The 17289-nt window shown below is 44.5% G+C and overlaps 2 protein-coding genes across 2 annotated transcripts in view; both read left to right on the top strand.

Annotated features, from left to right (window-relative positions):
* The window catches only part of LOC124244585 (cytochrome P450 4F6-like), a 43921-nt gene extending 39468 nt beyond the window's left edge, over positions 1 to 4453 (top strand). The window contains exon 14 of the mRNA XM_046671196.1: positions 4349 to 4453. Within this exon, the coding sequence (XP_046527152.1) occupies positions 4349 to 4453 (105 nt within the window). The remainder of the gene's footprint in view (positions 1 to 4348) is intronic.
* Positions 4454 to 8646: 4193 nt separating this feature from the next.
* On the top strand, positions 8647 to 9591 carry LOC124244632 (olfactory receptor 2Z1-like). The gene has a single exon (XM_046671240.1). It carries the CDS (start codon positions 8647 to 8649, stop codon positions 9589 to 9591), a length of 945 nt encoding a protein of 314 aa, XP_046527196.1.
* The last annotated feature ends 7698 nt before the right edge of the window (positions 9592 to 17289 follow it).

Below are 17289 nucleotides of genomic sequence, written 5' to 3' on the forward strand. Positions count from 1 at the left end.
TGTCCTATAGAGGTGTACCATTTTTATCTTTTATACCATATTTTTACTGTACCTTTTCTATGTTTAGATGCACAAATACTTACCACTGAGTTACAATTGCCTACAGTATTCATGACAGTAACATGCTGTACAGGTCTGTAGCCTGGGAGCAATAGGCTAGCCCATGGAGCCTAGGTGTGTAGTAGGCTATACCATCTAGGTTTGTGAAAGCACCCTCTGTGATGTTTGCACAATGACAAAATCACGTAATTATGCATTTCTCAAAATGTACCCCATCTTTAAGGGACACATGACTGTATACTCTTTTATAGTTATACAATTAGCTTGTGTATATTTACTTCTTTTCATTTTTTTTTTTTTTACAGTGGATTTGTTGCCAACTAATTGCCCCATGGAACTCAAGGGTGGGTTTGGAAGCATTTAACTATTTTTCCAAATTGTTTTTTTCCCTTTTGTTATGTTAAGAAGATGCAATCACCAACCACAGACCGAGGCCGAGCCTCACCACAAGAGTTTCACCTATGACCTTTTCCTTATTTTTAATGCTGGGATTTCTCCAAGAGGAGCTTAGGCCTTCTTGCTGTAACCTGTAATGTATGTGGCAGCGTGTTTGTCACTGAGCTTGCACAAGCGAACACCCACCTCTCCCTTTTGAATATTCCTTTCCCGTCCAAAATGAAAGTCCCTGCTTCCCTCTGTTTGGGGATGCTGTGACTCTGGACACGACTCTTCCTGCTCTCCCATTTGCTGTTTCCTGTGTGCTTCCCTTTTGAGACAGCTCGCTCTGGTGGAGAGTCTGATTTAACTCACCAGGAGAGAGTCCGCTTTGGTTTCGGTAACAGATCTACGTTACCATCTGGGGTCAGTTGCTTTCAGCTTGAAGAACTTCCCTTAGAGTTTCTTGTAAAAGGCCTCTGCTAAAAAAATTGTCCCAGATTTAATTGTGGAATGTATTTATTTCACTTTCATTTTGGAAAATGGCCTTGCTGGATAAATGACTCTCTCTGTCTCATTCCCTGACCTGGTGGTCTCTCCCATGAGGCATGGGCAGGTTCACGGAACCATAAAAACAAATAACTACTAAGGAGTTACTCCTGGGGTTCCCGGAAGAGCCAAAGGATCAGGAGCTTCTCTTTGGGCTGAACTTGGTCTTTGTGGTTGAGTACTCCCTTATTATCCTCTCTGACTCCCACCTCCATGCTCCCTTGGGCTTGGTCTTTTCCAACTTCTGTTTTTTTTTGTTTTTTTTTTTAAAGATTTTATTATTTCCTTTTTCTCCCCAAAGCCCCCCGGTACATAGTTGTTTATTCTTCGTTGTGGGTTCTTCTAGTTGTGGCATGTGGGACACTGCCTCAGCGTGGTCTGACGAGCAGTGCCATGTCCGAGCCCAGGATTGGAACCAACGAGACACTGGGCTGCCTGCAGCGGAGCGCGTGAACCCAACCACTCGGCCACGGGGCCGGCCCCTACAACTTCTGTTTTTTGTGTTTGCCATCCTAACCATTGTTTTCCCCCCACAGCCCAGCACATAGTTGTACATCCTAGTTGTGAGTCCTTCTAGTTCTATGTGGGGTGCCGCCACAGCATGGCTGATGAGTGGTGTGTACATCCACGCCCAGAATCTGAACCCATGAGCCCTGGGCTGCTGAAGCAGAGGGTTTGACCTTAACCACTCAGCCATGGGGTAGGCCCTCCTCCAACTTCTCCTTTGCTGACATTTTAACTCCACAAGGGTCCCCAAAATGCCAGAGAACATCCAGAAGGGTACAAAGCAATCACTCTTACAGATTGCCTCACCTGGATATCCTTTGCCATGGTTTTAGTGGGATGAGCAACTGACTCCTTGACTATGATTCATGTGTAGCCGTTGGTCTTGGCTGCATTTATGATGTCATGAGCTTACAGTTCTGGACCCAGCTAGTTTTGTGTCTTGGTTCATTACTCCTGTGTACTCTCTGCTTCATCACCTGATTTTGGTCGAGGCATCACTGCACACACACTAAGCCCTTTCCCATTTCTTCAGCAACGTTGCCAAGGTCCCCATGGAAACCGAGACCTCCAGTGTTTACTGATTTCCCTTGTGTCTGTGAGTTCTGTGAATACTCTCAGAGAATATGGATTTGAGAAGAGAATTACTCTAGAATAGGCGGAATAAGAAAGCTGGGCTACTTCCTGGAAGTCCTTCCAACATCACAGCTTCATTATTTCATTCATAAGAGATTCTCTGAAGATCAGAAAGGTTATTTTGTGTGTGTACATATGTGTCGATGCTAAGAAAAACAAGATTCTCACACCCTCTTCTCCCAAAGGAGGACAAATAAAGACTTGAATTGCCTGACACAACAGTTTGGATTTGGAATCTCTGGAAAGTTCAGTCACCGGTCACAGCACTTTCCACCTTCCTGGAATAAGATCCTACACTCCTCCAGGGATAACTCCAGTCCCCGGGGCTCTAGCTCCCATGGCTGTTAATTTCCCCTCTGACAAAAAGGGACTTTCTGATGCAACCCCGTCCCCCAGAGCCTCTATCCTCACACAGTTTTGTCAGTCATCCCAAAGGCCAAGCAAGATTCATTAGGCAAAGATGCTGGATTCCAGGGAGGTTTTACTGAGAAGGCGTCCCAGGAGGAGGAGAATGGAAGTGTGTGTAAAGGCCACGAGGGAGTCTCTCAGACCCGAACAAGTAGGGGTGAGAGTCTGGAACCCCCTGCTGGTGGGGCTTTCTGGGGTCTAGGCATGATTAGAGAGGAGATACTGAAGGCAAGAAAGAGCCCCCGGAGTTGGTGATTTTATATTCATTTTCATGATCCTGTGGAGTTTGAGTCTATGAAGGCATTTGGAGGGAAAGACAGATTGTGTTTGCCTCTTAATCTCCCCCAGCTCTGAGGTGGGCATCTGACCATTACTTTTATCTCAGTCGGTCAGCCCCGCACAAGCCTGAGCGTGCCAGACCCTCAGGGGATGTCATCTACTTTAAAGTCCATGCTTGAACTTCCATAGCAGCTGCTGAGCTAGGAAGACCTGGAGCTGTGGCCATCGCTGAGAGATTGGACTTAGGACCTGCTCCCTGGCACAGCCCAGACACACCTTCGGCTCTCCTTCCAGGGGCAGATTAGATATCTGATGCTCTGAAGCAGTTTTCAGAGATCAAATCAGACTAGCCTGGAGAGCCAGAGCAGAAGGAGCCAACCCTCCATTCACTTGGCAGAATAGAGAACACACATGATTAGGAATCAGTCAGGGTGGGTTTGACTCCCAGCTCGGCCAGTCAATCACGCTGTCACCTTAGACATGTCATCACACTAAGCATTTCTCTTTCAGATTTTCTTCGTACAGAAGATGCTTATGGAGCCCTTGCTATGCACTTGGTGCTCTGTGGTTGCGAGTGAGGGCAGAATAGACAATAAAAGAGCAAAACTCTGAGAACTGGGTCTCAAGGACTCATTATTTGATTAGCAAACTAGCAAAGAGACGAAAAGGCAGAATTGCAGGGTAACTTGGATGGACCAGAGGAACTTTTGCCTCTATGGCTCTTTCTTCTATAAACTATATGTACATATATATATTTTTTAAATATATTTCATAGCTTGTTTCTGGTATAATGACACATACTCCAGGTTGCATAGAGTCATCTCTTTTCTTCTGAATTTAGAAGAAATCAGAACATTTTCACTGGGCCTGGATCTCCTCTGCCTGATGGAGGAAGGACTCGTCCATGGTCCATCACAGGTAGGAGATGCTAGAAAGGTTTTATTGGCTACAGGGAGTCGGCTAACCCCAATGCCTCTTCTCTCATCTCTCATTTTCAGCAAAGGGCATCAGATCTGAAATACAAGCAGCAACAGGAGAATATGAAGAGGAGGAGTCTTAAAAGTCAAAAAACGGGTTGTAGAGACTCTTCATCCTAAGGTGTGAGGGAGGTGATTTAAGACAAGGCGATAACCCACCTGAAGCCAAGCCTTATCTGTGTCCAGCCCTGCTCGCCTGACTGGGGAAGGTGGGCTTAGTGGAGGGAACTGCCTTTTTCCTAAAATGTCCAGGAGGAAGAATGTTTGTGAAGCCCAAGGCCAACCATGACATAGGGATCCAATCCTATTGGAGAAGCTGCTTGCAGGAGATTGCAAAAGCCAGTGAGGTGGATGTGCTGCTCTGTGGATGCATCAGTAGAAAGGGGACCACCTGGTAATTCTAGAAGGGAAGAGGAGGTCAGGGAAACGCAGTGCTGACTGCCCAATGGAAGGAAGGGGGCCTTCAACGGCTAAGGCATTGGGGAGATACCATATAGTCTGCAGTGGTGGAAGATCTGAAGGTCCTGGGCCAGTGACATTGAGTTCACTTTGTGTTCCAGACCAATCGACAGTTCTTGAAGGTAAACCAGAGTCGAGCTGCATGGTATCTTCTCGAGGTGGAGACTGGGGGGCTGTTGACCAATCAGCTGAAAGGACCAGCGTAACAGAGCCAGGTGAGTGACTGTGGGTGTGCCAGGGCAAGAACATCCAAGGGGACCCGGGACCCGTGGCTGGTGAGGTGGTTTCTGCCCCAGGCCAGGCAGTAAGACAGTCATCAGACAGAGGAGATAAACACACCACGATTGGGGCAGAAGAGCCAACGGTTTCCTTAGGGAAGCAGGACATGAACAATCCATTGTTCTTTGTTGGAAAGTAAGATGTGAAGAGAAAAGCAAGGATTCTGGAGTTACACTAGCTGTGGTTTTAAATTGATTCCACCTCTTGTTTACTGCGTGATCTTGGGTTGATATATTATTTTCCTATGGCTGCTGAAACAGAGTACCACCAACTGGATGGTCTCAGACAACAGAGATTTATTCTCTCGCAGTTCTGGAGGCCAGAAATCCAAAATCGAGGGGTTGGCAGCATGGATTCCTTCTAGGGGCTCTGAGGGGGAATCTGTCCCAGGCCTCTCTCCTGGATTCTAGTGGCTTCCGGCAATCCTGTGCCCCTTGGCATGTAGCTGAGTCACTTCAATCTCTGCCTCCGTCTTCACACGGCATCTTCTCAGCATCTCTGCGTGTCCCCTCCTCTGCTTATAAGGTCACTGGTCATTGGATTTAGGGCACACCCTAAATCCAGGATGATTTCATCTCCAGATCCTTAACTAAGTACATCCGCAAAGACCCTCTTGCCAATCAGGCCACACTCTGAGGCTGCAGTGGACGCGCAGTTGGGGGCAGCACAGGACAGTCAGCTGCTGCACTGCTTTAAACTCAGTTCCTTCTCCATCCAAGGCAGATAATACCAACACCTACGGATAAGGACCAAGTGAAAACAACGTGCCTGTGAAATACTCCAAATTATCTAGCCCGAGATGCCCATAGGGCCAAGGTCGAGAAACCCTTCAACAAAACCCATCAGTCGCTCTCTGACCCTAGCACGGTGCCCCATACATAGTGAATGCTTAATAAGAATAAGCTTCCCTTTCTTCCCCTTACAAGGGGTGAGATATGGGTGAATAGAAAGAACCAAGTACACTGTGCATGTGAAAATCTTTTGACAAGATCCAGAGGGACTGTTTTACTATGAGTTGGCCCCAAAGACAATGATTAAAAAACAAACCCTTCTCTGTAGAGAGACGTGGAAACAATGCAATTCTCCAGGGATTTAAGTTGGCACTAGTTATATGAATATCTCCTTTAAAATGCATCTGAAAATCCAAATTCACAGATTGATTTCCAGGGATGCATGGGAGACGAAGCTCATCTCTGCTGACAGACCAAGTCAGTGGACTCAAGCAACATCCTAGAGGCTCCATTCAGGGTCAGAGAAGGGCCGATGGATTTCAGTTGAAGGGTTTCTCAATCTTGGAACCATTGAAATTTGGGGCCAGATAATTCTTTGAGGTGGGGCCGTTTGTGCATTGTAGGGTGTTTAGCAGCATCCCTGGCTTCGACCAACTAGATGCCAGGAACGCCCCCAGTTGTGACAAGCAAAAATGTCTCCAGACATTGCCAGTGTCCCCTGGGCAGGGAGAAGGCAGTTACCTCTGGTTGAGACCCACCTCATTAGAGTGAAAACAGAGGAACTGCCATTTCAGAAGAGCATGACAGAATGGACTTGAATTGACTGATTTTTGCCATGCAACCAGACAAGAGTTATGTGAAATAACATGAAGAAAAAGAGCCAATATGTAATGAATACTCTTACTACCTGCAGACACTGAACTGAGCAGCAGGCATCATTATCCTACCATAGGAAGGGATTTTAGAAGTCACCCAGCCCATGTTTTTGATGTTTACCCTTCCTCTACCGTAAGAATAATAGTTGTGACCTTAAATCAAGAAATTACCATATGGTTGTCGTCGTGCTAAGCTCTTGAATTCATTATCTCATTTAATGCTCATAGCTACTCCTATACGGAAAGTGTTATTTATCCCCATAGACAGGTTGGGAAACTGAGTCCCAGAAAGATTGAATAATGTACCTGAAGTCACGAAGCTAGGATGCAGTTGAGTTGGCATTCAAATCTTGCTCTAAGCCCAGAGTGTATTCTCTTAACTATATGCCAAACAATCCACACTCACCATATTGCTTCTCCTTGGAATGACCTTATTTCTCTATCTACCTAGAAAATGACCCTAGCTGACTTTCAACACTCAGCTCAAATGTCTCCTCTCCTGCAAATCATTTTCTGACCCTCCCACCTTTGCAGGCAGACTTGGGCACTAGACCCCATGGGAACACCCAGCTCAATACACATGTCTTTGTTGCATCCCTTTTCATGCTGTCATAAAGTGATTTGCTTATCTACTTGCACCCCAACCAAACTCTAAGTTCTTTGAGGGCAGCTCTAAGAGGTCTTTCTATTTCCACCCCACACATCATTGATTGAATACAACTGACACTACCTCATGAAGCTCTCATTCCATTTGGGGTAGATTTCACTCTTAAAGAATTCCATGTCAGCCAGAACCATAATCGGCCTGTCTGAATTCCACCCACAGGTCGAATGAGATAGTTACGGCTTCCCTCTCCTTCTTATAACAGTTTGATTTTGAGAGCAGCTCTCACCGGTGCAGAGAGGCCTCCCTCAAGCACTTCATCCAAAGATGGTTGCTCTAGTGACTTCCTATAGGATCTCCCTGCTTGTTTCTTCATATTTATTTCTAGTAAAAACTATATGGTTTATTTGTTTCCTTGTTTCTTATAACTCTCATGAGAGCAGGGATTTTGTCCATTATTTTAACCACTATGTCGCTTATGCCTCCTTCAGTGACTGGCACTTAGAAGAAACTCAATTTTCATTGAATGAAAGAATGAATTAAATGAATAGTTGTGGACAGCATAGTGAAGGACCTTGATGTGATGGGAAATCTGGATCGGCAGTCATTTAAGAAGGCCTTCAATGTCAGTTTTAGTGTGACACTGGCACAGGCAATACAAAGAGAGACAGATAGAAACCAGCAGTCATCAGTTAGGCAAGGGGAAAACTCTTGGTCACGTTTCATGATTAGAGGGAATCAAGTCAGAGAAGCTGAAAGACATGCAGGGTAAGTGTCATCAATGATTTGGGCACCAGAGGGTCTTGAGTAGACACCCACTCAGCACTGACCCATCTTGGTCTCGAAGTAGCCCACTCCCTTTGCACATCTGATAAAGCAGACCTCTTCTGGATCTTTCCAAGGTCGAACCCTCCTGGTCTCAAAAGGCTGGCTCCTCTACAGTTCTCTACACACTTCTCTGTACTTTCCCACTGATGATGGTGACAGATGCCACTTTGGCCCAGAAGTTCTCAGTGTTGGAGGTGATGTGTGTGAATAGTATTCCAGGGCAGTTTGAGTTTCCCTGGAGGTCATGTTGAAGCTAAGAAGGTCAAGTATCAGTATTTTTAGTTAGGTGGAGGCAGTCCCCCCAATCCCTCAGACATCTTCCTTGTTCACTGCATTCGTTCTGCAGATTTTTGTTGAATACTTAATACATGCTAAGCAAAATGTTCTCCACTCCCACCCTGTGGAATCAAGCCTCAAAAAGCCATCTGATATTCTGGACAACTTGACCCCCACCACCCCCGACCATTTGTTTCCAACCTCATGTGTCCCTTTATGGTATAGATGCCTTGGGTCCACATCCTAAATGTCATCCCACCTCTGACTCTCATCAGACATTATCCCTTCCCTTCTCTCATTCCAGAATTTGGAAACAAGAATTTCCTCATGGCTTTGGACTTAATTTTTGATCCAGCCTCATCATCCCCTATCATCCTTGCAATTCTCCAACTTCATCTTCTACTCTCTGCATAATCCCACTTCTGCTTTGCCTCATGGCCTCTAGGATGGGATGTAGTTGAATATTCCACTGGGGCTGACTTGCACTGTCTAGCTTGGGGACAGAGGGTGTAACTGAAAGTGTTGGTGGGTAGTGTTTGCCTGAAGGGTGAAAACATGTCTTTTATTCATAAATGGTAAAAGAAGATATCCTTTTGTTGTTCCTCATCTCCTGACCAGAGCAGACATAAGGAACCAATCATGGTATTTTTTCCCACTGAACCTGAATGTGCTCATCATCCTTCTCAAGAGACCCCAGGCAGCCATTATCAAACAACTGTAGTTGGCATTTGAGATGAGTCTAACCTCCAGCGACACTCCTTGCCAGATAGCCTGTTCTTCGTACAGATAATGACACCTTCAGGAAGATGGGGGAATCAAACCTGTCCGTGACCTCGGACTTCACTCTAATGGGACTCTTCAGCCACTCAGGGCCACCTCTGGTCCTACTCTCCCTTGTGGTCACCATATTCACCGTGGGCCTTCTGGGTAACACCGTCCTGCTCTTCCTGATCTGCACAGACTCCAGGATCCACACCCCCATGTACTTCCTGCTCAGCCAACTCTCCCTGTTGGATGTTGGCTTTCCACTGGTCACCATCCCCAAGATGGCAGTTGACTTCCTGCAGGGCGAGAGTTCCATCTCCTTCCAAGGTTGTGGAGCTCAGATGTTCTTTCTGATGCTGATGGGTGTCTCTGAGGGTGTCGTGCTATCCTTCCTGTCTTATGACCGCTATGTTGCCGTGTGCCACCCCCTGCATTATCCCTTACTCATGAGACGTCAGGTCTGCCTGCTCATGATGGGCACCTCCTGGTTGTCAGGTGTGCTTGTGGCGTGCATCCAGACTTCCATCATCCTGCACTTCCCCTACTGTGCCTCACGCGCTGTGGACCACTTCTTCTGTGAACTGCCTGCCCTGCTGAAGCTCTCTTGTGCTGACACCTCAGCTTATGACTTGGCGTTGTCCATCTCGGGGGTGCTGATCTTGCTGCTGCCCCTGTCACTCATAGCCACCTCCTACAGCCAAGTGCTGGGGGCTATTCTGCGAATGCACTCAGCTGAGGCCCGACACAAGGCCTTCACCACCTGCTGCTCGCACATCGCTGTGGCTGGGCTGTTTTATGGGGCAGCCGTGTTCATGTACATGGTGCCAGGCACTTACCACAGCCCACAGCAGGACAACGTGGTCTCCCTCTTCTACAGTCTTGTCACTCCAACACTCAACCCCCTCATCTATAGCCTAAGGAATCGAGAAGTTCGAATGGCTCTGGTCAAGGTCCTTGACAGAGCTGGCTTCAGGTCAAAGAGATGAGCTCAAGGGGGATGTTGGGTTGTCCCAGGGGCCCTCCCTTACAGTAGAAACCTCTTTCATTCACCGTCCATGTGGTGCAAGATGTACTATGACCAGCTCCATTCCTCCTCCCAGCCTCACTTCTGATCTTGTGGATTTATAGGAAACAAACATAGTGATCCCAATCACTTAAACAAAAGGAGGGGTTTTTTTTTCAGTCTTAAACAGTAGGAATTTTTACTTGAAGAACGCCAACCCAACAAGGGAAATGAACCCCAGCTTCCGGGTATTTTGACCACGCCTTAGTGTCCTGCCTTACACTCCATTCTTATACATTTCATCACAGTGAGTGATGAATCTGGGATCCAAACCTTGAAATCCAAGCATGAAAAGGGATCCAGAGGCTGTTACTCTGACAGTGATGCTCAGAGAGTCCCTGACCCTGATGGTTCTTAGCTGTGTCTTTGTTTGAGTCATATTTTCAGGTTTTACAGAAGTGGAAGGCTGTCACTCAAGATGACCCTAGCTGTTCAGTCCACACATGTGTTACTTTTGCTGACTCCATTATTATCGCGCAGAGATATAAAATGGTGAAACCCATTCTTAATGGAACATCAGGGCCATCTAAGATTAGATGCTGCCATTTTTAAACTCCTATTATCATCACCCAATTGCACAAGAGTTAAGATTACTCAGTTAATGATTTCCATGGAATGATGCATCTCTGTTCCTTGTCTTTGCAGAGACGTTTATCTAATGTATCTTTGGATTAAGAATTAGAGCCATTTTGGGGCCAGCCCCATGGCCAAGTGGTTGAGTTCAAGCACTCTGCTTTGGTGGCCCAGGGTTTCTCTCATTCAGATCGTGGGTGCGGACCTAGCACCACTCATAAAACCATGCTGAGGTGGGGTCCCACATTAACCTACAACTAGAATATCCAGCTACATCCTGGGGGGCTTTGGAGAGAAGAACGAGAAAAAAAGAAAAGACCAGCAACAGATGTGATCTCAGGGCCAATCTTAAAAAAAAAAAAGAATTAAAGCCATTTCTATCCATATGAAGGCTGAGTTGACATGTCATCCTAAGTATTTTGAATAGCAGGTGCCAATCATTGTGTGGGGGTATTGTGTGTGTTGAAGAAAGGGGTTGTTGAGTGGGAGTTTTTAATTTTTTTATCATTTTATTGAAGTCATATTGGTTTATACTATTGTATACTTTCACTTGTACTTTATTATATATCAGTTTCTGTATAGACTGCATCATGCTCAATACCAATAGTCTAGTTTTTATCCGTCACTATACATATGTGCCCCTTTACCCACTTCACCCACCCCCAAACCCCCTTCCCCTCTATTAACGACTAATCTGTTTTCTTTATACAAGTGTTTGTTTATCTTCCACATATGAGTGAAATCACGCAGTGTTTGTCTTTCTCCAGCTAGCTTATTTCACTTAAGGTCCCTCAAGGTCCCTCCATGACATTGCAAATGGGACATTTTGCCTTTTTTATGGCTGAGTAGTATTCCATTATATATATATATAAAATACATATATATATATATATATGCCACATCTTCTTTATCTATTCATCAGTTGATGGGCACTTTGGTTGCTTCCATGTCTTGGCTATTGTAAATAATGCTTCAGTGAACATAGAGGTGCATAGATCTCCTTGTATTATTGATTTCATTTACTTTGGATAAATACCCAGTAGGGGGATCATACAGTATTTCTATCTTTAATTTCTTGAGAAAGCTCCATACTGTTTTCCATAGTGGTTGCACGAGTTCACATTCCCACCAGCAGTATATGAGGGTTCCCTTTTCTCCACATTCTCTCCAAGACTTATCCATTGTCGTCTTGTTAATTATAGCCATTCTGACAGGTGTGATGTGGTATCTCACTGTAGTTTTGATTTGCATTTCCCTGATAATTAGTGATGTTGAACATCTTTTCATGTTTGTGGTGGCCATCTGTTTATCTTCCTTGGAATAATGTCTGTTCAGATCCTCTGCCTACTTTTTGATCAGGTAGTTTGGTTTTTTGTTGTTGAGTTGTATGAGTTCTTTTTTTTTCCTTTTGGTGAGAAAGATTGGCCCATAGCTAACCCCTTTCCCCAATCTTCCTCTTTTTGCTTGAGGAAGATTGTCCCTGTGCTAACTTTTGTGCCAATCTTCCTCTATTTTGTATGTGGGCGCTGCCACAGCATGACTTGCTGAGCCGTGCGTAGGTCCACACCTGGGATCTGAACCCGGGGGCCACTGAAGCAGAGGACATGAAACTAACCACTACAGCCCCAGGCTGGCTCCTGTGTGAGTTATTCATATATTTTGGAGATTAACTCCTTGTCAGATACATGATTTTCAAATATTTTCTCCCAGTTGATGGATTGTCTTTTCATTTTGTTCCTGGTTTCCTTTGCCTTTCAGAACTATTTTAGTCTGATGTACTTCCATTTATTTATTTTTTCTTTTGTTTCCCTTGCCTGATTAGACATAATATTCAAAAAGATGCTGCTAAAATTGATATTGAAGAGTATACTACCTATATTTTCTTCTAGGATTTTTATGGTTTCAGGTTTTACATTCAAGTCTTTAATCCATTTTGAGTTAATTTTTGTGTATGGCATGAGATAATGGTCTACTTTCATTCTTTTGCATGTGGCTGTCCAGTTTTCCCAACACCATTTATTCAAGAGACTTTCCTTTCTCCATTTCATGTTCTTGGCTCCTTTGTCAAAGATTAACTGTCCTTAGATGTGTGGTTTTATTTCTGGGCTTTCAAGTCCGTTCCGTTGATCTGTGTGTCTGTTTTTGTACCAGTACCATGCTGTTTTGATCACTACAGCTTTGTAGTACATTTTGAAGCCAGGGGTTGTGGTGCCTCCAGCTTTGTTCTTTTTTCTCAGGATTTCTTTAGCAATTTGGGGTCTTTGGTTGCCCCATATGAATTTTAGGATTCTTTGCTCCATTTCCATGAAGAATGTCATTGGGATTCTGACTGGGGTTGCCTTGAATCTGTAGACTGCTTCAGGTCGTAGCATTTTAACAATGTAGGTAGGTATTTTAACAAGGTAGGACGTTTTAGCAATGCTTATTTTTCCAATCCTTGAGCATGGAATATCTTTCCATTTCTTTACGTATTCTTCGATTTCTTTCAGTAATGTCTCATAGTTTTCAGTGTATAGGTCTTTCACCTCCTTGGTTACATTTATTCCTAGATGTTATTTCTTTCAGTTGCAATTGTAGGTGGGATTGAATTCTTGATTTCTCTTCCTAGTAGTGCATTATTAATGTATAGAAATGCAACTGATTTTGTAAGTTGATTTTATACCCTGCAATTTTGCTGTAGTTGTTGATTATTCCCAATAGTTTTCTGGTGGATTCTTTAGGATTTTCTATAGACAGGATCATATCATCAACAAACAGCAAGAATTTCACTTCTTCCTTTCCAATTTGGATACATTTTATATCTTTTTCTTGCCTAATTGCTCTGGCCAAAACTTCCAGTACTATGGTGAATAAGAGTGGCAAGAGTGGGCACGCTTGTCTTGTTCCTGTTCTCAGAGGGATGGCTTTCAGTTTTTCTCCATTGACTATGATGTTGGCTGTGGCTTTGTCATATATGGCCTTTATTATGTTGAGATACTTTCCTTCTATGTCCATTTTATTGAGAGCTTTATCATAAACGGATATTGTATCTCATTAGATGCTTTCTCTGGATTAGGATGATCATGTGGTTTTTATACCTCGTTTTGTTAATGCGGTGTATCTCAGGTATTAATCCCACTTGTTTATAGTGTATGGTCCTTTTAATGTTCTACTGAATGTAGTTTGCTAGTATTTTGTTGAGGCTTTTTATGTCTATATTCACCAGGGATATTAGCCTGTATTTCAAAGAGATATCTGCATTCCCATGTTCAGTACAGCATTATTCACAATAGCCAAGATGTGGAAACAACATTAAGTGGTCATCGACAGATGAATGGATAAAGAAATGTTGTATATATATTTATAATGGAATATTACTCAGCCATTAAAAAGATGGAAATTCTGCCATTTCCAACAATATAGATGAACTTGGAGGACTTTATCCTAAGTACTACAAGCCAGACGAAGACAATACTGTATAATGTCACTAATATGTGGGATCTAAAAAAGAAAAAGTCAAACTCATAGAAATAGAGTAGAATGGTAGTTGCCAGGATTAGAAGTGGGAGGAATGAGAAGATGCTGGTCAAAGGGTACAAAGTTTGTTATCAGATAAACGAGTTCTGAGGATCTAATATACAATATGGTGACTATAGTTAATACTACTGTAGTGTACACTTGAAATTTGCTAAGAAAGCAGATCTTAAGTGTTCTCATCACAAAAAAATGTTAATTATATTGGGGCTGGCCTGGTGGTGCAGTGGTTAAGTGTACACATTTCACTTTGGTGGCCCAGGGTCCCCCGGTTCGGATCCCTGGTACAGACATGGCACCACTTGACAAGCACGCTGTGGCAGGCATCCCACATATAAAGTAGAGGAAGATGGACACAGACGTTAGCTCAGGGCCAGTCTTCCTCAGCAAAAAGAGGAGGATTGGCAACAGATGTTAGGTCAGGGCTAATCTTCCTCAAAAAGAAAAAGGTAATTATATGAGGTAATGCATGTGTTAATTAACTTGATTGTGGCAATCATTTCACAATATATACATATACCAAATAATCACATTGCACACCTTAAATAAATACAATTTTATAAAGCTGGGGTGAAAATGGATTCCACCTATTAAAAAAAGGAAATTTGTAAGCAAAATAAATGGTGTTATTGTTTCAGCCCACTAACCTTGGAGGTTATTTGTTACACAGCAACTGAGAACTGAGACAGCTGGGACAGAAGTCAGCCTACCCCACAACAAACTGGAAAACATCGAGAAGACTATCACACATACAGGTATGGACACAGTGACGGGACCAGGATCTGCACCTTGAAGTTTAAACTAAGAATACTATGAAGCACCACAATTACATAGCCACTTAAATAATATTTGTTTCATTCTTGATTTTGTAAATGAATAGTTGCAGGAGATGGTTTATAAAATATTGTATATTATCTCTGTAGTCGATGTACATCATTTATAAGTAAGCATGAAACCTGGCTCAAATGCTTTCACTTCTAAAAGTCTGTGTGGGGGATGCGTGGAGGCCCTGTCTAGATGCGAGCCACGGTGGCATTCGGAGCAATGAGGGGCACCATGGCTTTGTCACCAATGACCTAGAAGTGCCAAGGGAATTCTGCCATTTCTGGGGCCCTTGAGGAAGGTTCTGCCAAGATGAGTGCCTCAGAGACAAGGATCTCTCCCCACCCTGAGTTCAATGAAACTACAGGAAAAGGAAAAAGAAGGGAATGGTGAGTGTTGCACTCTTCCCCTCAGAGGGCACCTCTAGCAGTGGTTCCACTTGGGGCAGACAATTTTTTGGCATCTGGTTCCTTAACAAGGCTCTCGGGACCCTGCTCGGGCTGCAGGGGATGGGGTGTGAGTGCTAAAGCGCCTTCTTGAGGGGCCGCAGACTTACCCCAATCGCTCAAAGCCCCAAATCCCATTCTGGGTGCAGCTGGGCTACTGCCCAGCAGGCGGTTCAGATCCAGATGGCAGAGGAGCATGGGTCACCCTGGGATGAGTGTCTGACTTCAGCTCTTACGTGGGGAGAGAAGTAGAAGGTGGAAGCAGAAAGAAACAGCAGAAGATCTGGAGTCAGCCAGACCTGTTGTGTGACCCTGGGCAAGTGACTTTGCCTCTCTGAGCCCTGACTATTTAGTCTTCATACTGTATAAATGGGACAGGAAAGTCTCCATATATGTAAGCCATGCGAGCTCCTCTGTCATAATGTTTACTAAGAGTGGGCTTCGGAACCAAAGAGATCTGAGCAATTTGATCTTCCTGCACCTCACAGTCTTCCTCTAGAGAACAGGAGGAACAGCAGCTCCCCTGGAGAATTAGAGATGGTCCTGCGCGTGGACTCACTCACCGAGTGAGCCTCAGTGCCTGTGAGCTGTCGGCTGCAGAACGAAGGGGAGCCACTGCAGGTTTCCAGCATGGGAGAGGCAGGAGAGGCTGATCTGGGGACTGTCGGGGTGAAGGAGGAGTCAGAAGAGACATTAGGCCGACCAGTGAGGGGACAGACGGGCAGTCCAGGGTGAGTGGATGCAAATCTGGTGGAGGTATTAGGTACTAGGTACTAGGAAGGAAGGGAGGGGACAGGAGGGAGGGACATTATAGGAGGTCAGATTAGCAGAGAGTGGGGACCAATTGGCCAAGAGGGTAAGGGGGAGTGGACAACACCTGGTCTCTGATTTGGGGGTGGGGGGATTATGAAGGAGGCAGAAAGTCCTGAAGAAGATTCACCTGGAGATGCCCAGGAGGACGACATAAGCTCAAGCACTGTGGACAGAATCCAGAGATATAGGACAGTGGATCCATTTCCCTTGTTCCCACACTCATCCTTAGAATAGAAGACAGGAACCAGGAACCACATTGAGTGTGAGTGAGAGACAGACAGACGGATACAGAGACAGATACAGAGACACAGAGGCACAGAAAGAAAGAAACCGACACAGAAACACAGAGACAGAGACACAGAGAGTCACAGAGACGAACAGAGACACAGAGAGACAGAGCGGGACAGAGACAGAAGGAGAAGCATTTAGAGCTCAGGCATTCAAAACATGTTCAGCATCTTGATTGCAGTGATAGTCTCACAGGCCATGAGTAAATCAGAACTCATCAAATCCTACACTTAAACACGTGCCCTTTACTGCACGTAAGGCGTATTTCAATAAAGTAGTAATAAAGGTCCGAAGGAAAAAACTTCATAGTTTATGATACAATACACCATTAAGAAGTAAAGTATCAGGGCTGCCTATGGCCGAGTGGTTAAGCTCTCACGATCCACCTTGATGGCCCAGAGTTTCACTGGTTCGGATCGTGAGCGCGGACATGGCACCGCTCATTAAGCCACGCTGAGGCAGCATCCCACATGCCACAACTAGAAGGACCCACAACTAAAATATGCAACTGTGTACCGGGGGGCTTTGGGGAGAAGAAGAAGAAAACAAAAAAAGAGGAAGATTGGCAACATGTTAGCTCAGGGCCAATCTTAAAAAAAAAAGAAAAAAAAAAAAAGATGTAAGATATCACAGCTATAGTTGAAACCCCATTTGTAGCTTCTTCTGTCCCATTTTTCTTCCTCCTCCAAGGTAACCACTATCCTGAATGTGGCATTTATCGTGCCCCGATGGGTGTTTAAATTTTATATAAATAAGATCATTCTACACATCCTTCTGCAGTCTGCTGGGTTTTGCTTAGAATTCTACTTCCAAGATTTATGTCTGTCAGTACGCATGGCTGTAGTTCATTCATTTCCAGAGTGATATAGTATTCCATTGTGGGAAGCTACCCTGATGCATTTGTCCATTTTGCTGCTGATGGACAGCTAAGTGTTTTCTAATTTTCCACAATTATGAGCAGTGTCGCAATGTATATTCTTTTGTCCAATTTTTTTTTTTTTTTTTGGTGAGGAAGATGGGCCCTGAACGAACATCTGTACCAACCCTTCTCTATTTTGTACATGAGATGCCACCACAGCATGGCTTGATGAGCAATTCATAGGTCCACACCAGGGAACTCTGGGTCGCCAAAGTAGAGCACGCGAACTTAACCACTACGCCACCCA

This window comes from Equus quagga, chromosome 9 (assembly GCF_021613505.1).
Source record: "Equus quagga isolate Etosha38 chromosome 9, UCLA_HA_Equagga_1.0, whole genome shotgun sequence".
In the NCBI taxonomy this organism is placed as follows: Eukaryota; Metazoa; Chordata; class Mammalia; order Perissodactyla; family Equidae; genus Equus; species Equus quagga.

What these genes read in the sequence shown, in the direction of transcription:
- LOC124244632 (XM_046671240.1), top strand. Translation starts at nt 8,647, where the DNA reads ATGGGGGAATCAAACCTGTCCGTGACCTCGGACTTCACTCTAATGGGA.